Source organism: Haplochromis burtoni, unplaced genomic scaffold, assembly GCF_018398535.1.
Source record: "Haplochromis burtoni strain Fernald_Lab_line unplaced genomic scaffold, NCSU_Asbu1 Contig_262, whole genome shotgun sequence".
Classification (NCBI taxonomy): Eukaryota; Metazoa; Chordata; class Actinopteri; order Cichliformes; family Cichlidae; genus Haplochromis; species Haplochromis burtoni.
The window spans coordinates 314508-340263 of record NW_024582623.1 but is presented as its reverse complement, the minus strand read 5'-3'; the positions used below and the strand labels follow the sequence as shown (position 1 = coordinate 340263).

General features: G+C 39.8%; 1 protein-coding gene across 1 annotated transcript in view; it reads right to left on the bottom strand.

The window, feature by feature from the left end:
- Positions 1-25756, bottom strand: part of pde8a (phosphodiesterase 8A) — a 49899-nt gene that overhangs the window by 20751 nt on the left and 3392 nt on the right. The window contains exon 2 of the mRNA XM_005943274.3: positions 2242-2298. Coding sequence (XP_005943336.1) covers positions 2242-2298 — 57 coding nt within the window. The remainder of the gene's footprint in view (positions 1-2241; positions 2299-25756) is intronic.

Below are 25756 nucleotides of genomic sequence, written 5' to 3'. Positions count from 1 at the left end.
AGAACGGGGCAATATAGGCCACGATAAAGTCTGCTTAGGGGATTCTTGCTGGGCCTAGACAGATATGCCTTGCTTATAATAACAAAACCAGTTACAGCTGATAGGGAAAAATAAAATCTATAATCTTAAAGGACATTTAAAGAAAAGAATTTCTGAAAATCAGGATACCCTGCTCATGCTCCAAAGAGTCAGATGTACCAGAAAGAGAAAGTAGCAGACAGACAATGACATCCAGAGGGGGAAAAAAAATAGTTTGAAGGGGGTAGTGAGCGGTTTGGCAGAGTCTGATCACTCAGTCTAGAAAACATCATTGTTGAAAACAGAGGGCCCGGCCAGATCCTGTGGACCGCGAGAAAAGAGGAGGAGCAGAGAGGAAGAGGGAATGACAGGATCAGCTGTGAGTGACAAAAACAGGAAGGGGATATCTCTCTACCTCGCTTTCCTACTGTGGTCACTGTGGAGCGCATCAGACAATGAAGCAGTCTGTGCACTTATATGTGTCATTACAATGCACGACTTCTAATATATCCAGCACCTTCAAACCATCACTGTTATGAGAATTTGTTGCAATTTTATTTTTGTAAAAATGCACCATGTTACATGCTATGCCCCAGCTGTGCAACTAGTCTATTTTCATTCATGCGGTATGTCTGAGGCTTCGACATGAGTCCTTTAGTCATCTCCATTTTGGCCTTTTAAAAGAGGGTGTGACAAGCACAGGGTGACTCTGACTAAGAAGCCTGGGGACAATGCAGGTTCACTCTGATCTTGTAGCCACACCCTAAAGCATACATAGCTTAACCTTGTATTCTTTTGTATGCAGAGCCATGATTTACTAGCAACTGAGAATATCATTTCATTATTTCATCAATACATTTGAGCGCTTTCTTATAGAGATTTCCTGCATGGCGTCATTGCAACCAACAGTTACAGGGGTTTCCTTAAATGTTGCTAGGTAAACTTAGTTGCACCTTAGGTGCAGCACCAAAAACCTCAATCTTATTACTTTGGCTGTTAGCAGATTTCTGTGATCACCTGTAGTTTGCATAAGAAATGCAGACTTATTTGCAAACACTTGCTAACCACTAGCAGAGCAGTAGCAAAAAATAGAAACCCGAAATGGGAAATGTTTGCCTTCACATTAAAAACAGTGCCTCAGCACTGCAGCAAACATGTTTCAAGGTTTGTGTCACACTTTTCAGTTTCACTACTGCCTGAAGAGTAGTTGGCAAGTGTTTGCAGACAAATCAGTGTCTTCCATGCAAACTATTGCAACATGCTAGCAACCAAAGCAATCATAGGTGGTTCTTCGCCAACTGGCAAACATAAATTATTCCCTAGCTTTCCGCCATCAGGGGGTCACGATCAGTCTCTAGGCCCATGTGGCTGGAGATCCTACACTGTCATACGTCCAAGATGGCGGACAGATATACATCATGCGACTGTAAAACCTTCTATACAACTGGACAATTACTTTTTGGGACCAGATGAGTTGCCCCCTGCTAGCTACTAGCAAAAATGCAGTTTTAAGGCATTTCTGCAGCCACTTCACTTTATCCTCTTTTCATAATCCGTGTATGTTCTACTGGGTAGAACGACAGTAAATTCTTATTTCTGCTTAAACAAATCTAATAAAAACAATAAAATAAATGTCAAAACCCCTGAAGAAACAAAAACAAACAAAAAGACCACACCACACTGCGTAAATGGCTGAAAGCTTGACGTTTCTGAGGTTTTATACAACAGCAGCGACATATGGCGAGGGAACGCACACGAACTGTATAATGACCCACTGAACATCTGAGAATGTCGGCAGCGATGAAACCGGTCCATGGACCCTCTGTGCAGCTGTTCCATAATGTGCATTGTTCATTATGGTATGCTCTTCGTCACAAATGTTTGGCCTTGTTGCCTTGACAACCCAGGGGTGTACTGCACACAATAGGCCCATTAACAGTTTTAATCCCCATCTCTCCTCTTTTCGAATCTTTGCATGGGACATGCTGTGGGGTCTTTAAGAATTTCCACCAAACTCCAAGCAAAAGTTTTTAAATACTAAAATGCAAAAAAACAACTCCACCAAATATTCACAGTCACACCAAGTTTTGCTTTACAACTTAGCTAAAAGCTTCTTAATGAATGGACATGAATATTTTCCTGGAGCAATCGTGTTGTTCGCGGAAGGCCTTCAAACACTCAAGCACAGGAGCGTCAGTCATGTTAGTTATTATTTTACGATACCTGAAGTGGGTCTTTAAATAACTTCATTGGTCCGAATTGCACCTCTGTTAATGTGGTCTGAAAGATAACAAAAAGAATACAGGCATTAGAAGAATATCAGAAAAAAAGCATTTCACTCGTTCAGTTTAAAATGATTCCATAGATCCCAGTAATTTCCCAGAAATAAGAAAGTTAAGCAAAATGTCGCACCTTTATCTTTTCTTCTGGCCTTAATATTGCAGGAAAGCACTGACATAAATAACTATATTCATTGTTACAAGCTGACCATGCATATTTAACCAAGAAAAAAAAATTGCTGTAATGCCAAAGGAATGTATCACATATTATATGTAAATATTATTGTTTATTGATTCACAGACAAAGAAATACACTGCAAGTGATCCTAAATGGTGATTTCACTTATATTTTGGCTCATGAATAAAAAATAAATAAATCATTCACTGATACTTTTTCATATGAAAACAACAGATCAGGAGCTTAGCCTGTTTAAAAAACAAAACAACAGTAACTCATTTTTCTGAAACACATTCTCATCAGTTTAAAATTTTTATAAGGAAATCTAACAAAATTTCTAAAAGGTATTAAAGTATGAGCTATTAAATACAACAGATATGGCAACATGTTGAAATGTACTTATCTGACATCTCATTAAAGACAGCAGTGAAATATAAACAAGTATTTTCTCAAGTAATATTTTCAGTTGACGCTACATTTTACTTCTGTTCAACTAGAAATATAACACTACCTCTAACCCTCTTTAACATTCACACTATATCTTTTAACCAATTTTGATTTTTCTTAATTAATAATCAAGATACTTTTTAAAAGAAAAAAAAAAAGATTTGCAAAATTTGGAGTGCAAAACCTTTTTGCACTCCAAAATTTTAAATTGCATAACCTTGTATTGTGTTTCTATATAATTGGTATTACATACCTGCATACTTCTCTCATCACCAACTCAATTAAAACAAATGTTTGAAATTTAGTCATCCAATTTCTCCTAAACAGGAGACTTGAAAGAACTTTTTTTTTTAAAGGGCAAATATCACACTGACAGGTTTTTCACTCATTACATTTTCCTTACATGAGCTTTCTCATTTCTGTCTGCAAATAATTTAGCTTCCTTCCTGCTAAATGGAACCCAGCTCAGGGGTTAGTAACCATAGCAACCAGGCCCCTTGCGGACCGCCATCCCTCTAGAATTCCTCTTCTCCGTAAACAATCTACACATGTGAGGAGGAATACAGAGAGGAATTTCAGAGTGTGCTGGGCTGCAGTAAATCACTTCTTGCTAAATTGTAAGCCTTCTGAAAGCTCCATGAAACAACAAGGGGGGGGGGGGAAGCTGATTAGCCCTGGGTTGTAGCCAAACTGACGTCATCATGACACTAGGCTGTTTGTTGTAGCTGACCACAAACAAGAAGTATGGGACCAGAAAGGCTACAAGCTCTGTGATGCTCTGTGATCATCTGATCTTTCACATGAACTAGGATCTGGTAGCAAAATAGCCTGATGTGGTATGCGCACACATAAAGAAGTGTCCAGCTACATTTTTGCACAGTCATATAGAAACATCATAAAACCATGCTCTTCTAGAAGGGTTTAGCTCAACAACATCTAGTTTATTTTGTTACTAGATTTCTTTGCCCTCATGCCAGAGCAAATAACATCTTCTGCTTCAATCATTTCATTTTGCCATGAGAATGAACCAGAACTCTCTCTCCCGTTTTGATTGCAGCTGGGTAAATGACACCGAGATGCATGTAAAGTACACAGTACAGCGCAAAAATTACCCCTCGTTTCTTTACATTTTGTTTTTAAGAAGCCAGATTTTCTTGTAATTTTTTTAAAGTGGTCTCGAGCAACAGTTCTCCAGACTTTCTGAAGGTCTTTCAAAGTTTTTCTTTGGACACTGGCAGCTTTTTCACTTATTTCCAGTCCAGTCTTTGTACCTGACCATTTTCAGGGGAATGGTTTTTTTTGTTTTTGAAGCAGTTTAGCACTGGTCTATGAATTATTCAATCATTAAAAATGCATCTAACTCAAGCAATAAAGCAGTGCTAGGTCTACACATAACAGGCAACCTAGGTTAGAAATAATATACATAATTTGTTCCCATTCCTTTAGTTGAATCTGTCAAAAATTTGACAGCCATAAAATACAATTTTTCAACAACAAGTGAGTGATTAGCTGAAAACATGGTGTGTATTATAGCTGTAAAAGAGGAAACTGGGAAACTGGACAAGTCTCATCAGAAATGGTCTCAGTGGAGGGATGGCTGTCAAGAAGTAATTCTCAAGGAAGGGAAACATGGAGTCTGAAAAGTCTCAGGTATGCCAAATTACACAAGAACTGAAAATAAGTGCCAACAGTTCTTATGGAGTGATGAATCCACATTAGAAATTTTTGGTTCAAATTGACATCAGCATGTCAGGAGAGAGGAATAACAGTACATGAGTGTACACTGTAAATATAGTTTGAGGCCACATTTCAGTCAGTGGTGTTGGAGATTTTGTCAAAACTGATTGAATTATGAATGAAGAACATTCAGATTTTGATCCAACACCCAATAGTATATGGAAAGCTTTTGATTGGCAACATTTTAACTTTTCAGCATGACACTGATCCCTAAAACACTGCCAATACAGTAAAAGTATACCTGGATAGAAAAATACAATTTAACACTGTCAGTCATGGATTGGCCTCCCCAGGGCGCGGACCTCAACATTATTGAAGCAGTGTGGGATCATCTTGACAGACAAGAGAACAAAAGGCAGCCAACATCCAAAGAAGAGCTTTGAATGTCCTTCAGAAAGTGTGGAGAACTATTCCTGACAACTACTTAAAGAAATGACAAGAAAGCTCCCTAAGAGAGTTCAGGCTGACTTTCAATCTCATTAGAATTGTACAAACTAAATTTCTGCCTCATATGCTATCTTTCAATAAATCATACAGTACTATATACAACTCATTTAGTGTGTAGCATTTGGCTATAAAGTATCCAGCTAGCTGAGGCGTAGCACAAGCAGTAACACACCAGAGTCTCACCATCCCGGAGAGACTTGTCTTCAATTGACAATGATACAACAAATACAACTGCAGCTGAGATTGTGTAACTCACAAAGCCAGCCCTTGTCTGTCTCTCTCTCTCTCACACACACACACCTGAACCAGTCTGCCAGCCTCTTCAGGCAACATACTTCTCCTGTACAGTACACAAACGCACACACTGCAATGAATCATTCAGACAAGCATTTGCATCCCGCAAACATCATGTTGGCCCTCAACCAGGAGCAAACAAAACAGGGGAAGTGAGTGAGCATATAGGCCAGGCAGCCTGGCAGTACAGACACAGTGTGCGCGCCCAGGTAAGCAATGTCCCGCCCTATATGCTGCCGCGTTATACCAGTCACACTGGGAAATCTGTGTTTGTGTCAGAGTCTGTGCCTGCATGTGTGTGCGCGCATGCATGCATGTGTACACGGGGCCTTCATGATGATATTATCATGTCATCTCTCTACAAATCTTAATACAAATTCCTGCTGACTGATTCAGAGACACAGTTATTAGACAAAAAAAAACAAAACCTAAGTGAATGGTTCAAGTGTTTCTTTCACATAAATATTGTTTATTAATATAAAAAAGTTTTCATTATAATCAAATGTTAGAGAATATTTTTTAAAAAGCTGGCGGGTTATTTTAATTACCAATAAGTAATTATTTTGCAGTAATCTGAGAAAATTCTATTTAGGATTTACACTGGGTAAGCATTAAATAAGGGATGTTATATTAAAGAATAGGTAATGGGTTTACCTATTCTTTAACTATCCTTGAAAGCTGTCCCGATTTGTGCTTCATTGAAGTATAAACCACAACTAAATAAACACATAAATAAGCTGTTATTTTAGTTTTAAGCACCATGATCAAATCTTATCCCTCAATATTTTCAGTATGTATGGCAATCTGTAAAGTTATTGGAGTAATTTTTCAGCCAGGCACGCAGTGGTACCAAACACTGAGTCAGCAGCACACAGTGACTAAAGCAGCTCAGTACAGATGCTGAATTAATGTAGATCAGTAACATCATGGCCAAAATCTGATACACTCAGCCCGGGTCACATTATGTCGATATACGAGCATGAGCAAAATCAAATTACAACACACCAGTTGGCACATGGTGAACTTGGAATCTTCAGGCCCTCTAACCCACTTTGACAAGTTCCTAAAAAAAAAATTTCACTAAAATTCACAGAACTGCGTCTGTTTTTTCATTCACTGAGAGGCCATTTTGCAGGCTGGCCACTTCAAAGAAAGTTATATCGTGTGATATCACACCTTTTTGTTCGTTTGGGCCAATACGACCAAACGTGACAGCTACTAGGCATCTGCAGTCATCTAGAGAAGTATTTAAGACAGTCTGCAGTACCCCTGATTTTTTCTTTGTTTTAATCTATGGGTAAACCTACATTGCAAGAAAATATACAATGAATAAAACACATTTTCAAAAACCACCCCACCACTGTGACCATTTATACCCAAATCCTTTCAAACTGACTTCAGATCAGTGTATACACAAGCACCTACTGTGAGTTGTTTTAATAACCGTTCAGCTGTCAACCATAGACAGCTACTCAGCTACCATGATTTCACCCACTGGCACCCGAAATCCTGTTTTGAAGCTTTGATGTCATAGGTATATAAAAGTAGGGTCTGAAAAATTATGCCATAGCATAAAGAGAAATGCATAAGTGCCTTAAACTTATATTTTATCTGAAGACCACCAGATGGCTGTAACTGTGGTTGCTAAAAGAAATCTACGGAAAACTGTCTTTCTGTCTCAACTTGTGCCAAACATTTCCTGATGAGTTTATGGGCTCAGGTTCTTGGTAAAAGGTAAAATAAATAAAATCATACTTATTTTGACAATCTTGGTCGCACTAAAAATGAGGATCATCCATGCTATAAGTTGTTAGCCAATGAGCAAACAATTTTCACAGTCACACATATTTACTGATTCTTTTAATGTGAAAACCTACACATTTCCTGATTTAATAGCATTTAATGGACTACAAAGTGAAACCACAGGAAGCTGTTGTTTTACCAGAGCTAAAAAAAGAACCTGTAGGTGGTCATCATGGGTATAAAACAGAATATCCATCACATGATTAGATAAACCATCTGTCTCATAATATGTAACACATGGCTAACCCTATTGGCCAGTAGTTCCTAATAGCTCACCAACTTATCTCACCGAGTGCCTACCAGAGCATAGCATGAAGCCTGGCATGGACCCTCTCATGATTGTGATCTTGAAATATTACAAGAATCTAGCTATTGCACAAGGCAAGTCCTGCTGCCACTTTCTTTTGATACACCTAATGTATTTACGTAGTGGGGCTGCTTCTGACCCTATATCCTGCTTCCAGTGTATCCGGCCCTATAGATCTCCTCCTCCTCTCCTCCAGACCACCAGCTCTTCTGTCTCAGACACACACACACACACACACACACACACACACTCACAGACTAGACCATACACACTGGGAGAGTGGCTTTCCACTAAAGTGAAAAACAGGAAATTGGATGACATTGTTCGGTGCGCCGACGTCAGCAGTGAGAGATACTGTAGAAAGAGTAAACAGCTTCCTCCACCCCAGAGCTGGGACCAGGATGCAGGGAATCTTGGGATGCCTGCCCTGCTCGTACTTCTTAGAAAAACGGCTACTCCATATTCTCCAGATTCCTCGCTTTGACAAGCCCTCTCCAGTTAACGTGCAGCTAACACTCTCTCTTTGTTTCACCGCTCCCTCAAACCATTTCATCAGTTCAGGAGTTTATTCCTTTTAAAAACTTCTCTACATGTGGTTAAGTAGAATATGATATGCCTAGCTGATGGCACAGTAACATAGGATGAGATCAGATTTCTTCCTTAGAAGTGTTGGGCCTCACAACCAGTGGTGGGGTGTCATGCGTGTGTTTGTGTATGTGTACGTGCATGTTCCTGTCTAAAAGTGTGAATCAAATGGAGATGAATCAATGTACTTGATTAGGACTGATTAAGGGCAGCAGTCCCAGCCACAGGTGTGGATGCACACTATGTACCAGACAGACACACAGTCGGACACACCAACCCTGACACACACTCAGCTAAGTGATGGGCTAAATGGCACCGCCTGACACATCAACCTCACCACATGCTGAGCCACTCAGATAGTATTGCTAGCTGCCCATGCTGGGTGTGTTACCTCAAAGAGAATAATTCACTTTCATGTGTGGCCACTACCTATAGATCTGCCCCGAAACCAAGAGTAACAGAGGAGTTTCAAACTTGTGACCATATCCAGCTGAGATGAATCGACTACCAAGCTGATATTTAAAACCTTTAACAAATTCAGCTGAACTAAATCGAAATTTCTTTAAGTAAAGTACCAATGCACAAAATATGTAATAACAACCAGCCTGGTCTTAAGGAAAAGGGCGTAAAGCACATTAGTTTATCTCATTCCAGCAGCATATCTTTTATTAAGAATGGTGGTCGACCAATCTAAGGTAACTAGGGTCTCTTAAATAAATAATGAGTGATTTATCACCACATCCTGTCTCCTGCTCCGCACTTTGTTACGCTGTCAAAATAAAAGTGGTACAATTCGTATTATTTTTCAGTAATGAATAGATACAGTTTCATCACTATTTCACAAGCTGTCATATAAAATTTTATGAGAAATTCACCTAATGCCTTCAGTGTGTGGCTCAGTGTAATTGGTCTCCATGAACACAAATTCACTTATTTTGTGACTATTTCAAAGACTTTCTTGAGACTGACATGTTAGGCAAATTAATAGCTTTACTTATTCGTGTACTTTAACAGTATCCATCCATATAGTTCCCACTGATAAGACATCTGAGGCCTATCAGTCACACAGGTCTAAATACCGGTCAGCAACCGCAAACGTGTAATCTCCAGCTGTTTGATGAGTGCTTGATAGCTGAAATCAGTTGCAAAAAGGGTACTGGACCAAAAACGTCCTTTTGATTGTTTATGAGCGTACAAAATTAGAGAAATGCTTTCAAAGTAAAAGTTCTGCTGCACCCAAAACATTGTAAAGTAAAAACCTTTACTTTGAAGACAAACGGTCTTGTGTTGCACTTTTTTTTACAGTTTCACTGCAGCTCGGGGAGTACTGCGTGAGTGTTCGTAGCCAAATTGGCGCCTTGTGAACAAACTACAAATGACAGATCAGAAAAGTGTCAGATGACTCATCAATGCTTTTCTCACAACAACAAACCTGAATACACAACCACAGCCATAAACAATAAACTTCCACAACAAGCTGCACCTATAGTACTTCAGAAAACTGGGAAACACACCGTGGTGGAGAAAAAAAAAAAAAAAAAAAATTATGATATATAATCTTCAAAATTCGTCAAAAGCCTTCAGTACTGGTATGATATTATAACTTCCACTCTTTCTTTAATTTTTCTGAAAACAGTGTCTTCATCTACAGTGCAGTGAAAACAAAATAAATAAATAAATAAATTGCTCCCGTCCCAATTTTTTGGTGTTTTGCACATTTGTCACACTTAAAAATTTCAGAGCAAACAAATTTTAATATTAGACAAATGTAACCCAAGTAAATGCAAAACGCATTTTTAAGTGATGTTTTCAAATTTATCCAAACCTACCTGGCCCTGTGTGAAAAAGTAACTACCCCCCAAAACCTGATAACTGGTGGTTCTGCCCTTGGCAGAAAGAACTGCAGTCAAGCGTTTGCGATAACTGGCAGTGAGTCTTTCACATCACGTTGGAGGAATTTTGTCCCACTCTTCTTTGCAGAACTTGTTTTTATTGAGACATTCAGAGGTGGGTTTGCTGGTATGCTTTTGAAGTTCTTTAGATGTTGTTTTGAGTCGATGAGCTCTTAGAGGTTAATCAGTTAATTCATGATTCATGGGCACGATTACTATTACTATTCACGTAAGCCCAGGGGAATTTGGTAACCCCCCCCCCCCCATAATAAATGAAATCAAAATTTATAAATGCATTTTATATTTATATTTACTCAGGTTATCATTGTCTAAAAGAAAATTGTTGTATGATCTGAAACAGTTGAGTGTGACATATTTCATAGAAATTAAGGAGGAGGCAAATACTTTTTGTACATGCAGAGGTTAACAGATAAAAACTGTCCACAGTGTGAATTCTTTTGTTGCCTTATTCATGGCACATGGATCCATGCCTTTGCACTTTAAGATAAAATCGTGTGTTGAAAGCATTTTGGAAATCAGTCTAGCTTAATCCGACATTACATCTCAAATAAAAGACAAATGAATTTTTCAATTCATCCATCAGGTCCTTCATTGCCTTATTATGCTCAAAAAGTAATAAAATAACTACTGAATAAGATAAAAAAGGACAAATAATAAAATCACAAACACAATTGATGTGCTAATGTAATTACAGTCCATCCTTTCTGAAAAATAACTACGTCGATGTGTATTCTGGCTCTGTCCACATGTTTTATCCACAGTGACCAACCCCACAGTCAGCCAGGCAGAAGACTTTAGTTGAGTCGCTGGCATGAGTGAGGGAAACTAGGCCACTGTGGATCGGTTTGTCCCAGAACATCCATGCTTTCTCTCTGTCTCTTTCTCAGTCTGGCAGAACACACACGGAGGAAAGACCAATTGCCTGAAACAAAAACTATGTCCAGCAAAGTACACACACACACACTACATGAAATGAATAATCACATTCAACTAATTTTCTTTCCATTCTTTAGATATATGACGGTGTGACTCACATGCAATGTTGAGATTAACAATGCAAGCATCTTGCATTTACTATGCAAATTGTTCAGTTATGTGTTCATGACAGGGCAGAATAAGCTGCCACAGTGAATGAATATAAATTTTACATTAACCGATTTATTTTTTTATCTCTCTTTTTTTATTCTTCTCTAGCCTGGCTACGAAACTGATGATAGTTCTCACTATTCCTACCTTTGAATGGAAACCAATTTAAGGTCATCCTCCAACTAATAATTAGTATTCATTAATTGGCTCTTGGTGAATTTTAAGAATAAATCTGTTTGCAGGAAAATAACGAAAAACAGAGAAAAAAAAAAGGGTTCACATTTACATCACAGTGAGATGTAATGCAAGTCAAACCATGCTATTTGGACAAACGGGTAACTATTAAACATCTTTCCATTAAAAAAAAAAAAATCATTACTTTAATAGGTTGTCATAAACAGATTAATGTAGTTCTTTCAACTGCAAACTGTTTAAAAATCTGAATTACACCATCTTATTTTCCTAAAATAATCAAAATCTCATATTAAGTGATAAGAGATGGTCTCCAACTATCCAAAATAGTCAAGATATCTTTGTGAAATTATGTGCAACTCACAAAGAGCTTTACAAAAAAGTTCCTAAGGACCTCATAAATCTTAAAAACTAGATATCATTTAAGGCTCTGGAAATGAGGTCACTGTTTGAGTACCACTGTGTGAGTACCATTACATTCAAGATTATAAAAAATGAGAAAAAGAGAAATTACAGAAGCTTGTGGTTAAGCTAACAATAGAATTGTACCCTTAGAGTAGATATGTAAATTAAAAACACGACATGATGTTAAAATCACTGGTGGACCAAGTAAATTACATTGATATTCTCATTAAAATGCAAAGTTCTGCTGGGAAATCTTGGATCCTTGGGTTGATATGAATGTTACTTTGACATGAACCTAAATGTTACTGCAGGCCAAGCGCACCCTCCATCTCAGTGGCCTTCCCAGTGGCTGCTCAGTGATCTGCACCACATTAAACCAGAGCTTCAGTGACGTAGCAGCTTATTTGCCTCACAATCTATCACAATTCACAGACTGCTTTAGATGATCAATACAACAGGGAGATTAGCTGTTCTTGTGAATTGTGGGCAGGTATGACTTCACTGTCTTTTTTGGCCAGAGGAGCTAAAGACAACTTAGCAACTACAACTTTTACCCAGCCTCCAAACTCTCAGGATCTTTAAGTACTCAAGGGATAGGCCTGATCCACAGAACCCAAATGAAGCTGCCGATGTCTTGGGTCAGGACCCCAGAGAAACCCTCAAATGATTCTCTCTCAGAGAATACTGCCTTTCCTCACCAACGGTTATTGAATTGTGATTGCTACAAGTCACCAAATATCAACAGTAGAGTTGGATGTCTCGAGACCACTTTTACGTGGTCTTGGTCTTGTCTTGGTCTCGCTGTCTCGGTCTTGCTGTCTCAGATCGACATAGTGGTCAGGAGATTTGGAGCCAGCAGTATGACACACAAAGTAACGTTCCATAATGTGTCCTGCGGAAAAGCATCAGCTCTAAGAGCCGTGCTTAGAGAGTGCTTTGTAGTGAATCACAAGAGTCGACTCCCATTGAGCGAGAGCCGGCTCCTCACTTAATTTCCTTTCGCTGCTCAGCTCTCACATAGTGGCTCAGCTATGCTCCAATCCCTCCATATTGTGGCCAATCACATGCGAGGATATAGGATAATATCATTATGTGAAAAACAGAGAGGGTAAGAGACGCAACAGTCAAGTGGAGCGTGCGTCTGTCCTCTCAGTAAGTGAGTAGTAGAGTAGTAGTAGACAGCGGTGAGGAGGGCTGTGCGAGTGCATCGCAAAAACACATAAATATGCCTGACATCCGTAAACGAAGCAGCATCTGGCTGCAGTTTAAAGACTTTTTTGTCTCGGTCTCGTCTCGACTTTGGTCTTGGTCTTGTTCTCGATACCCTCTGGTCTTGGTATTGTCTTGGTTTAGGCGATCTTGACTACAAGTCTAATCGACAGTAATCCACAGCTCTGGTCACCACATCACTGTCAGAGTCGACAATTATGATAACAGCGTATAGTATAACAGAAAGCATATAAGCCAAGGTTGCAACTCTTCTGGATATTAAGGGTGCAGCTTAAGCCTACAAGTGGTCTAATCTATCCTTACATGCTAAATAACCACAAGCAAAGGAAAAACAACTGCTGCCTTCCATTTGAAGCAGAAGCTTTGATTTCCAACTTCGAAAGGTCACACTGTGTCACAAGCAGGGATGGGTATCGTTTAGGTTTTATTCGATACCGGTGCCAAATCAGTACTTTTGAAACGGTGCCGGTGCTTAAACGGTGCTCGAACTGGTGCTTAAAGAATGGAGAACACAAAATTGGTCCAAAAACCTCTCATGTTCAGCTGGTTTTTTTGGGGGGGTTTTTTGTAAAAAGATAACAATGTTAGCCTTTTCTGCAGCTATGGGGCATATATGGTATCACTCTTGGCTGGAAGCAGTGCTTAAACAATGGAAGAAAAAAAAACAACACAAACTTTGTCCAAAAACCTCTCATGTTCAGCTGTTACCCACTTTTTCTTTGGTCATTTTAGCCTTTTTGTCCAGGGTGAAGGGAGTATCTGCCATCAAACAAGAAGACAGCCGCATGTAGCTATGATGATGTTTGCTAGTTCACCTTACATGCATTAATGTAATAACGTGGTTAGCCTACTCAAGGTAAATTACACTCGAACAACATTAAGCGACTCACGCAGAGAAGAACGGCTTCTGCTGCCATCATCATCCTCATCATTTCTGCTACACTGGCAGGGCTAGGGGCCAGGACTCTATTCTTCGGGTTTTTGGGGGATGTTGCTCCGGGTCCGATAACTGGCAACCCACCCAACGTGCACATTGTGAGGTCTCGCAGCAAGCTATCAAATGCGGCGCATTTCTTGGCTTTTTAAAAAAACGCTATGCGCCGCCAGGTGTTTCATGAGATTCGAGGTGTTACCTCCTTTGACAGTATCACAGTATCAGCTTAAAGCACTTGTTGCAGGCTGCTGAGTTTGCATATTTTGCTGTGAAGTACAGCCAGACTTTTGACCGCTTCGCCTTGGACATTTTTAATCTGTAGCTCTGCTCTAACTGAACGTACGTACCTGGACCCGCCTACTATCCTGGGAAACGTAAAATGATTGGCTAGAAGTGTATCACAGCTCAGGAAAAAAAAGCACCGAAATAAAGCACCGAAATGTGCTTTTCGGTCTGGTTACTACCGTTTATGTCAGAACCGGTGCCATCATGGCACCGGACACCGGTACCCATCCCTAGTCACAAGGGTGTCACAGTGCCCATAAAACTGTAAAACCTGGAACCTGTGCTTTTGTGCATGTGTGACTCATTAAATAAGCCATACACAGAAATGACCATTGCATTGGACTGCTAGTGACGGATGAATGTCTCTACCTAGCTAGGAGTAAAATAGATCTTGTATTTCTTGATATTCTGTTTTTACTACTGGAACTGCGTCAGCTCGAGAATGACGTGGCTTCCATCTCTGAATCCGACTCATGATTTAAATGTAATGGAGCATACATGTGGAAGATGGCACCCTGAATCATTGATGAGAAGGGAGATGAATTGACTGATTAGCGATTTCCAAAAAAGCGATATTAAAAACAATGCTATTATGCTTTTCAGACCAAGGGAGGAATGTTTCTAATTCAGCGACACACCTGAAAGACCGGCATCCAGACCTGTTCAAAGAGGTGAAGTTGGACATCACAGTATTATCCTTCCTAAATGTTACCATTTTGTTTGAGACAGCTGACACTGCTGTTGTGAAATCAACTATTTTCTGTAAGTTCAGATGCCAGCAGCTGTTAATGTTATACAAGTGCTTAAACTCACATCATGTAGCTAATGTTATATCTCAAAGGAGCATCAATAGGTTACCCAGCAAGCATCCTCACAATTTAGTCTGCGTCCTGTCAACAAAATATAATGTTAACATTTTAAATAAACGGTCTGCGACCACCATTCTAGTAATTTTTTCATTTACTTAAAATGACTTTCCCATAAATGTTATTATTTTTTAGATTTACATGTTTGAAATGACCCCCCCCCCAGTTTAAAATGATCTAATCCTGTCCATCGTAATACTATTTAATAATAAAGGAGTAAAGTAATAATGGAATTTATAATAAAGTATTTTATGTTTAAGTACGTGAGATAAATCCCTTAGTATTGGGAGGGACAGTCATGTAGATCTAATGATATTGATACAGACGACTACATTTCTGGTGTTATGACATTCCTCGTGCACACCTCCTACATATTAGGGCCACTCTTCCCATATTTTATGTCAATAATTTGCCATCTTGCATCATATCTGTCAGAGCATCACTTCTGTTATGCAGCAATCACAATACAAAACAGATTTTTTCACACCCCTTCAAATACTCGAAATTTTGTACCCTTGTCCACTTCAGTATTTCCCCCATTGCTACCATCTTATTAAAAAGTGGTGAAATTATTCAGTTGAATAATTTGACAGGAGAGAGTGAGAATAGCTTTTCTTCCTGATCTGTAGTTTAGCTAAGGAAGCTAGCAGCAGCTAGATAATTTCTTTGGTACATTTACAGTAAGTAAAGGTAAGTATTTGCTCTGTGGAGGGAATTCATGATGGCAGGAATTTAAAGACTGTGGTCTAAATAAATTCTGAAAATGCTGCTTGACGTCAAGTTTTAAAAACCTGACACCTGAAATGCTTTTCCTGCAGTGTTGTGAATTACTGCTTACACGTGCTGTCCAAAAAACCTGAAACTTCTAATCACACACGCACACACATTCATTGTTTTTCGAGCGGGTGCTTTCAGAATACACCCTGACCTTTATTCTGTCTGCAGTGAAATCTCTCCTACCTCACCAGATAGTGCGGAAACTCAAGCATACGGGAATGTGCACACAGACACGCACACAAAGGGAAGACACTGAGAAACACACAAGAGACTGAACTTGTCCTGGAATTCAGTCCCAAACGCCTTTGAGTGACGTCTGTGGTTTAAAAATACAGAGTTTGCAGAAAACGGATAGGTTACTGCATCCTTGGTGACCTGTCCCTGTTTCTAACTAGTGTTAGCAAGCAATGCTTCAGATTTCCCAGAACCCACCGGGGTTGTGTGAACTGCTGGTCTAGTGCGATGTCTGTCATTTACAGTGTCTTTGCAAAGTCAAAGTGAATGCTGCATTCCCTCATTTCACGACGTGCCCAGGACTGCCTGCATGCATGCATTCGCTGCATCCATCACAGTTTGTGTGTGATCTGTGCAACACAGCGCCAAGGAGAGTAACTGAGGCTTGGCTGAGCAGCAGCTCATTCCGTCAGGCCAAGTGATGAGGGTTGTATGAGGAGCAGAAAAGAGTCGCATTCATGAAACTTGGAGAGAAACACTTCTCATGGATGTTTACTATACTACTGCATGCCAGCAAAGACAGATCACATCGACACAGGTCGACTTTTATGCATCTCCTGTGGCTGGATTTTTCTAAATATGTCCATTTTCCAATCATGTTCCATCATTTCAAATCGCCCGAATACACGTAAGTTCAAAGTGTGCTCACACTATAACCACACACCATCTGTTTTTTTTAGGATCCTACAGAACCACAAGCACAATCCAACTTTAAAGTTCTGATCTTTAAAGGCAGCATCGACAAACTAAAGAGGAGAAAGTGTATAAGATCAAAGAGTGAACGTGGTCATTTATTTATATAGGAGATATTTAAAAATAATAATAATTTTTTTAAAAAACAAAACAAAACTTCAGTACTTGAAATATTTCAGGTTGTAAAACTCCATATCTCACACAATGGCATATTTGATTACACCTTCCCTGCCTCATAAATAACTGCTTCTTTCAAACTGCACAACTCCTGTTAATTTTTTCCAAACATGTTAAATATTGTGTTTTTGTACATCTACCACCAGTGCGTGACAATTAATTAAAGACAGACCCACAAGAAGCTGAGCACTTTCTCCTGCGTTCACCTTCAAGGTATTTCTGTCCTTATCCAGATTACCATGAAATCCCTGTAAGACCTGGTCAATCCTAAGCTATCCAGGGCTCTGGGGCAACCAAAACCTCCCCTTCTTCCAGTGGCCTACTTCAACACTAGTACAACTACACCGCAGGCCTGTTTTACCTTCCCTTATGTTCACATCTACTCTTCCTAAATAACCCCTCAATTTTATTACACGTTCTTCCTTTCACCCCCACTATCATTTATCAACTGTAAATCCTCTACTTACAGCACCTGTCATCAGTGTGTTATCTTTACTGTGAACCATGTGTGACTATTGATCAGGTGTGTGTTATTTTTATTCCTCCCTCTCAGTCCAGGTAAAGCCAAAGGCCAGTGAAGCAGAAGGACAGTCTAAGTTGGACGCTGCCCGGTCCAGCGACACTACAGCGTGCTGTAATCTTATCGGGAACCTTTCCATAGCAGTCAGCCCCCCCTCCTTCTGAGTCCAGCCAAATACATGACAACAAGTCCAAACAACAGGCACCACAAATAAGAATCGGGAATCATTAGTGTACAGTAACTTTCGTGCCAGATCCATACCCAACAGTGCAATCTTAATTACCACACCGGCCCCATGGCCTAAAGAGTGGATTAGAATTTGAAAAAAAAAATGCACTCCTGCTCCGTCTGTAACTCTGCCTGACTCTAGCCCTCCAAAACAGCTTATATGTTAGTAAAAATATCAGAAGTGGTTCTCCTGGGCTCCTCAGATAGCTGGGAGAGCATTAGATAATCACCAGACCCCCCTCCGTCTTCTTCGCCTGCTAAAACAGGACCACTGATGTCACTGTTGCATGAGGGATTAGTGAGCGACACGGGCTAGGGCTTGGCACACAAACTATACTGGAATCACAGACAAACATACACACAGAGACACGAAACGCTGAATAAGGATGACTGCATGCCAACAGAAACATTAAAGGGAGTTTGTAAGAAACACAAAGACATGCGGCCCAGTGTACCCTTAGAAAATATGCAAATACAGAAATGGGGAAAAAAAGTTTAACTACACCGACAGCAACTTCCCGTCTGAAGAAAACTAATATTGTTATTGAATTATTTTAGAAATCACGTTTCCCTTTGTGCATATTTTAATTACCACTGTAAGGACCATTAAAAGAAGCTTTACTCCTAATAAAAGTCTAAATTATTTGGGTTTCACGCAGGGGCGTAATTTCCAGGGGGGTTAGAGGGGTTATGACCCCCTCAATAATCAGACCCCACCAATATAACCCCCCCAATAAAATTATGAATTATCTTGCATAAATAGGCTGTTGATTTTCTTTACTCATTTCAGGTATTACCAGCAAAATAGTTGCATGTTTAATCATCTGGGAATTTACCCAGATTTATTTATTTAGACAGAGATATTGACCCCCCCAATGTTTAGTACAAAGTTACACTGATGGTTTTATGACCACATCCCTGGAAACACTTTCAACTGGTTAATTCTCAAAATTCAGACCTAATCAGTTCTGGTGGATGTCAGATATTTCACTGGTGGTATTTAAATTATAAGCATAACTACATGTAGCCATAACTTTTCAGCTGCTTGTATCACTGAAACCTGAGCAGGTTTTTTTCTTCTTGCGTACTAACGCTGGCGTTTCAACTGCTTTCTTTAGGAGGACATTATAAAAGGGAAGATTTTAAAATGTTTATACTTACATACGCTCAATACTGATTTAAATGGAGAACTGGAGATTGCAATTTAATCTCCAGCATGTCATGATGTCATTTACATTTAGAGAGGATTTAGTACATCTAATACACCCTTTTCCATCTTGAAAGTGCATTCTGCACAAAACCCATTTCACCTCATCCAATATTACTGGTAAATAAATAAATACATTTATTTGCAAATGCATCGTATCATTAAACAGAAACCGTTTAAGACAACACATGTGTACAGAGAAAATTCTTTCTAGCGATTAGCAGGTATTTCTAGGGCTTGCCATTTTCCTACGCACCCAAGATGCCTGATAGTAGGTAATGAGTGATGTGACGCAATATTGTTAGGTAACCAGTCAAAAAGGTAACACAAAATCTCTCTTAACTTTATGTGACTGATTATTCTTCCCTACACGTTAAGCAGAAATTGGTTTCTTGTACACAGATTGTTGCTACTTAAGGTAGAAAGGCAGCCTTGCAGCTCTTCAACCTTCCTGACTTTGTTGAAGCAGAAATATCTAGAACAATATTTCACAACTATAAGCAGCTGTTCTTGTTGCAATGCACACAGTAATACAGGCAGTCTGTGGAGGAATGTCATTAGGCAGGTGCAACAGGTATGATAAATGGCACGGGTTCTCGTGAACGTCACGCAGGAATGTTTCACTTGTGTCACTTCTATTAGAACCATGCAAACATGCTCCACTGTCATCAATGACTTTATTAGGGTGTGTCCTTTCATAGTTTCCACTGAATCATTTTCTACTCTCCTAAAGTGTCCAACAGGCAGTCTTAGAGGTAGTTTCAGTGACTGTTTTCAAACGCTGTTTTTATGAAACCGAACTGGTATGCGCCTGGAGTAATACAGTCTATCTTGAATCAACCTTATCACCTCAAAGCAAAATAATATGAAGCATAAAACCACTGTCAAGTGTTCCAGCAAAGGTTGTGCCAAAGTGTCCTTCTCTGACATGCAAAATTAGATCAACTCGATAGGAGAATCAGAATGGAAAAATTACTTTAATATTTGGGTATATTCATCTTGACCTTTAGGAAGAAAAGGCAGTTTTGACATATCAAAGTTTCCACAACTTAAACTTGAATTTCTCTGGGGTGGGGGTGTTACGGTGGAGCTAACCAATAGTGACTGGCTCACTCCATGTTTTTGAAACTTAGCTACAAATTTTATTTGCATGTCACGGTCGAACGGTTTGGATTACTACAGCTCTGTTACAATCAAGTAAGACTTTGACGGGATCAGTTAGTCAAAAGAGGGTGTGCTGATTTGAACTTGCCTATAAAAATCTAAAAGTTAGTCGGGCGTTCTGAGTGAATTTCTGCACCAGCCTACATGTGTTGTTACAAGCACGCAATGGACACTGCAAAAACAATGTGCACCATCTGCACTCCACCCCACCGACACTGTTAGGGCTATTTCAACTGAGGGTACAGTGCATCTCAAGAGCAAAAGACAGAATAGACTCCAGAGAGCTCTGCATCAGAGTTAATGCCCCTTTAAACAAAGGAGGAGGAGAGCAGCGCTACTTTAATGGGGTGCACAGCAGGTGAATGAGTGTCTTGTGTGTTTACAATAAGCTGAAGGCCTTTTTGCCTTAAAGCTAGTCAGCTCAGCAATTATTTAGTGAAAAAAGGCAGCAGAAAGAAATCAGTGCCTCTGGAGCACTTTGATCGTAAAATTATTTTTATATCAATTGCCAGGTTTTTGCAATAAAATACCCATCAGGTTTACAATTCAACACTAAATCTAATAATTTTTGGTGCTTTGTATATCCTTCCCCAGAAGGAAACCTTCCAACAGGCAACATTCCTTCAGTTTCTTCAGTATATTCTGGCAGCGAAGACAGCGGTGTGATGAAGCGTGAAAATGTCCAAAGTACTCCAGTAACCAGTTGCTATTAACATGGCTGTTAGCTTTGTTAAGATGATGTGCTGTGTGTGGTTACATCAGGACACAATCACTACGAAAGGCTCCATTCCAGAGCAGATTCACTCCTGTGGACACGGACGCTGTCCAAGACTGATGACACTGGGGTGAACTTTTCCTTTGGAAGAACAATGATGCTGTGTTTTTACACTGTGTGCTTTTCATAATCGCTCATAGGTGTGGGAGTGGGACTTCAAGAGATTAATGTGTAATATAGAGGGTCACATGTGACAGTAGTGTAGTATCCTAAACATTCATTCACATGAAGAAAAAAAACAAAAAAAGGTGGTCTAAGCAGAAAATGGTGATAATACTACCAAGCCAACAAATAAACTAGGCAAGATAAGGTTAAAGAAGAGAGATGGCGCAGAACCTTAAATATACAGAAGAGCATTTCTAATACTGTGACTCTTTAAGGAATCTTTATGGACTAGCTGTTGATCAGTCCTCTCACAAACAGCTATTTAGTCTAACATAACATAAAGACAGGCTCTAGCCAGAAGTAGCCCGTCTTCTGGCCGCCCCTCTAAAGCTCAACAGTTAACATGTTGCATTTCAAATAAATGGTGAAGTTGTGTCAATGATCAAAGCCAAGAAATACTCCATCACACAGTCCACAGAACCACAGCTCACAGGTTTGACCCTTTGGTTTTGAATCAAATAAGCAAACAGCGTATAATGTGTTAATTTGTAACCTTTAAGGGCGCCGCTAGAGGTTTCTAAAGTGTCAAACCTGTCCTTTAAATCCTTGTAAATGGTTTTCTGTTTGAAAATGTGTCACAAGTTAAAATGCAGCACGTCATTAGGCTCACGTTTGCCACAACATGCAGAAACTATTTCACCTGCCCTGCCATGCCTCAGTGAGGACGAGCATAGATACTTTGTGCATTCAGTATACTGCTATTTTATGTACAGGCGGGAGTGTACTTGACTGAGAATATCATATTATTGTGATTTTTAACATTTTGCAATAATGTATACTGTAGTTGGTCATTATCCGTTTTATCCAATAAGACAACATTATCTCACTTCTGCTTTTTTTTTTGTCTTTGCAGCAAAATTAAATTGCCAGGCATATTAACATTGTCGCTAAATCCTGATGGAACTTTTGCCATATGACAAAGTCAGTCTGCTAGCAGTAGGATATCAGTCTGCAACTGAATGGGGTCAAATTGGTGATTTGCAGTATAAATGGTCAGAAATCTTCCATTTATTGCCCCGTCCTTTCGAGTTGTGCTCACTGATAAAAACTGATTCTGATGGAAAGATGTTGGAAACCTGCCTGCATTTAAAAATTAAACAACAATTATTTGCACACCTTCAACAATCTCTCTGAGAGTGACTGCAGTCAATCCAAGTCAGATTGCAACTGTTTTGCAGAAAGGTTGCCTCATACCAGACCACATGAGCAATAGCCTTGGACTCAAAAGCAGTCATGAGTGCACAACACCCTCAATCTGCCGACAACCACGGTTGCGGAATGTGAAAAAAAAAAAAAAAATTCAACGCAATAAACAGACAGTCACCGCTTTTTTTTTTTGTAGATGCAAACAGGCTGCTGTCCCATTTCTACTCGTGTGATGGAGCCGTTAACTTTCTCTGAGTTAGGAAGTAGTTTTGTCAAGTTAAGCGTTTCCAATGTTGGATAGTTTTTCGACAGAGCCGATTTGATCAAAATTTGCTCGGCTAACAACATCTCAGGATGATGACACATAACATAAGCCCTGTTGTTCATAGTATTCCCAGAGTATTTTAATTTCCTTAATAAATATCTATATTTGATTTACGTGTATTAATGTGATATTGCCACGTAAAATATAGCGCATCAATTTGTTTCCCCACACCCTTGTCTGACCGTGCAATTATTGCCAAATAACTTGGATTCTGGTATGCTGCACTACGAATATTGGAAAGTTCAGTGTGAAGTGAAAAAGAAATGATGATGCCTCATTCTGCTCCATCCCCACGAATAAATATGATCGACCGATCAGGACAAGTGACATCAGTGATAGTTGACACCAAAGCAATCCTAAAATAATCTGTTTCCAGCCCAGCCAGGCCTAAAAGTCTGGATGCTTGGAGAACAAGTGGCGTCACTGCATAGCCCGAGCAGATGCTCAGACCTTAGAAAGCCCAGAAGCTGGGAGAGGCGCATTCAAGGAAGAGCATGAAAGGCCACCAGCGGACCAGGGCCCACTCACAGCTACATTCCTGTGAGCTCCTGGAAGAGCGAACAGAGAGCGCTGCAGCAACATAAACACTTGTAGCGCCTCGTTTTGGAAGAATACCATTTCAGTAATTTCATGAAACTGTCACATGCCGACCTTATGATACTAAATTCTAAACCTGGAGGGGGAGCAGAACAAGCTTTGAATGTGGCCTTGCTTGTTAAGACCAGTTTAAAAAAAAACAACAAAACAAGAAAAACAATGGGAGGGTCTGTTTCACAAGTACACGTGAAACAGACCTCACAGGACCCCACAAGTAAGGAAGTCCTGTGAGATGAAGAGACCCACTGTAGCTACACCTAAGGTGACAAAGAGATTTATCATTTTATCTTAATTTAATTTAACACTCAGGGTGACACTATATGAAGTGTTGTGAGCTGCTTAATGTTCAAGAACAGAGTGGTTGTGGGAATTAAAATGTATGAATACTGTAGTACATTTGGCCCTGAACTCTTGGATATCTAACGCTATGCAAACATGGTTGATAAGCACTAGAGCGCCCTATATATCAACCAGAGGAGTGTGGTTGTGCCATAAGCCCCATCTTGCCTCCTCTGAGCTCCTTCTGCTCATGTGCTAGTGGAGATAAATGACATAGCAAAAAAACCAACAACAACAACAACAAAAAAAATAAAAAAATCCCCCCCTTGCTGCCCCCTTACTGCCCTTGCAGGCACTCCAGACAGGAAGGGAAACACAGGGACACTGCAGCTGACATTTTGTTTGAATAAAAGACAAAATAAACTTATTAAAGAAGCTTGCAATCTTCCTTTTTCATGCCAAAGTTTAAAAGAAAAATTACTGCAGAAAAAGAAACGTTAGCTTGACATGTGGGGGAAATACGTATGCATCCTCGCCTGCCAAGAGCTCAGTTTCATATCGGTCAGTTAAATGTGAAACTACGGTCACAGGCTGGTTGGCTTATCTTGACACAGGGACTGGAAACAGGGAGAAACTGCTCATCCAACTCTGTCCAGATGTAACCAAACCCATTTACCAGCACCTCTAAATCTAACTGATCACCGAGTTTGTTTTGTTTTTGTTTGTTTAAATAATGCTTTATAGCACAGGAACTTTGCCCCAGTGGGATTCAAACGGCCAGCTGTGGCAGCACGCCAGGGGGGAGTGCCATGCTCTGGGCTATAAAAGACCACTGTACATATACGCATGACATCTTTGATAGACACGGATAAACACAATCCATCATTTGATCCATACAGCAGCTGTAAAGACAAAGAAAACAGCGTGAATGCTGAAGTCAACTGAACATAGATGCGTCTGAGGCTGGTCAGAGGGAGACCAGCAACTATTGTGCTTTCAGTCGTGTGCGATTGTGGCAATGAAGGCAGTCAGAGACAATTTGAAGAGTATCACCTAAGAAGTAAAAGGTATATAATTTAAATTAAAATTTAAAAAAAAAAAAAAAAAAAAAAAGGTCCATGTCTGATAGCCAAAATGAAAGACAGGGAGAAGGAGCCCATATCAGTCTCTTTCCTCTCAGGCAGCAGAAAAAGCACAGTGGATTAATTCATCACCATGCGAAGCCTTTGCCCTCCTCTGGAATAAATTACCCAATGACTCTCAACTTGGACTAAACACACACAAACTTGGCCATAGAGCTCGCATGGAAACGACAGGAGCGAATACTGACAAATGCAGACCGTGTGCTCAGGTCGGCGGTGGATCAGGTTGGTGTTTCAGATAAGCAGCATTTAAATGTTTCTCAGCCAACAGGAAAGAAAACCCCGTGTGCCCGGTCGCCCGTGGGGATGGGAGGGTTAAATGACGAGGGGGGAGTCTGAGGTATAGCCTGAGTGATACCACTTATGCTAATGCACGCAGAGGCTGGAATCAGGCAGTAAGCAAGATGGCATTGCTTTCCACACACTTGTAAGCTTAGCACCCTTTACTGCCCTTTTTCATTCATACTAAGAGGTAACCGTGAAGCTGATTTTACATTTGCTGATCTGGGAGGTGGGGGCTACTTGATTTCCTTGTGTGGGGGGCAATCAGACTGGAAAAATCAAGGCCAGATAAATGATGTTGTGTTTGGCTAAGGCCTCTCTTTCTCTCTGTTTAGGCCAACACACACACACACACACACACACACACACACACACACACACACACACACACGACCTTGTACTTGAGCCTTATCATCACCAGAGCAGCCCAGATGGTAACGTACCCTTGACAATAACTCACATCACACTACCAAACTTCTATTGAGTCCTTCTCACGCTGTAGATGCCTGCACATGTTCTGATCCTGCCTCCCTCACTCATATGTAGATATAAAACAAAGTAAGCAGAGGTACAGCGCAGATTTCACATTTGCCTAACACAGTTTTGCAATGAGCTAAACGTGTACACTGCTGTACTTACTGCCAGTTGTGTGTTTATTTGAAAGAATATTATTATCCTTCAGGGCACGAATGCGTGTGTTCTGTTCAGAATCACAGTGATTCAAAGCCGAAGCCCAGAACATATAATAATAAAACAGAAGAAGTATTTGACATTAAATTGTAGTGATTTATATGTCAATCCAATGTACTTATAAAAAAATAAATAAAATAGGGCTGTGTCACATGAAATGATATGAAACATTCATCATCTCAGGGATCTATTTTACAGTGTAAATGCTTTCTTGCTCATTAGGTCTATTCTTCCAAATATTTTCTGAATGAAATGCAAGAAATGAGTGCTTTTCAATGATATTGCCTGAAAAACTGCTTTATTAAATCAAAGTGCTGCAGGTGTCTGTTATTGGTCTTTTTTTTTTTTT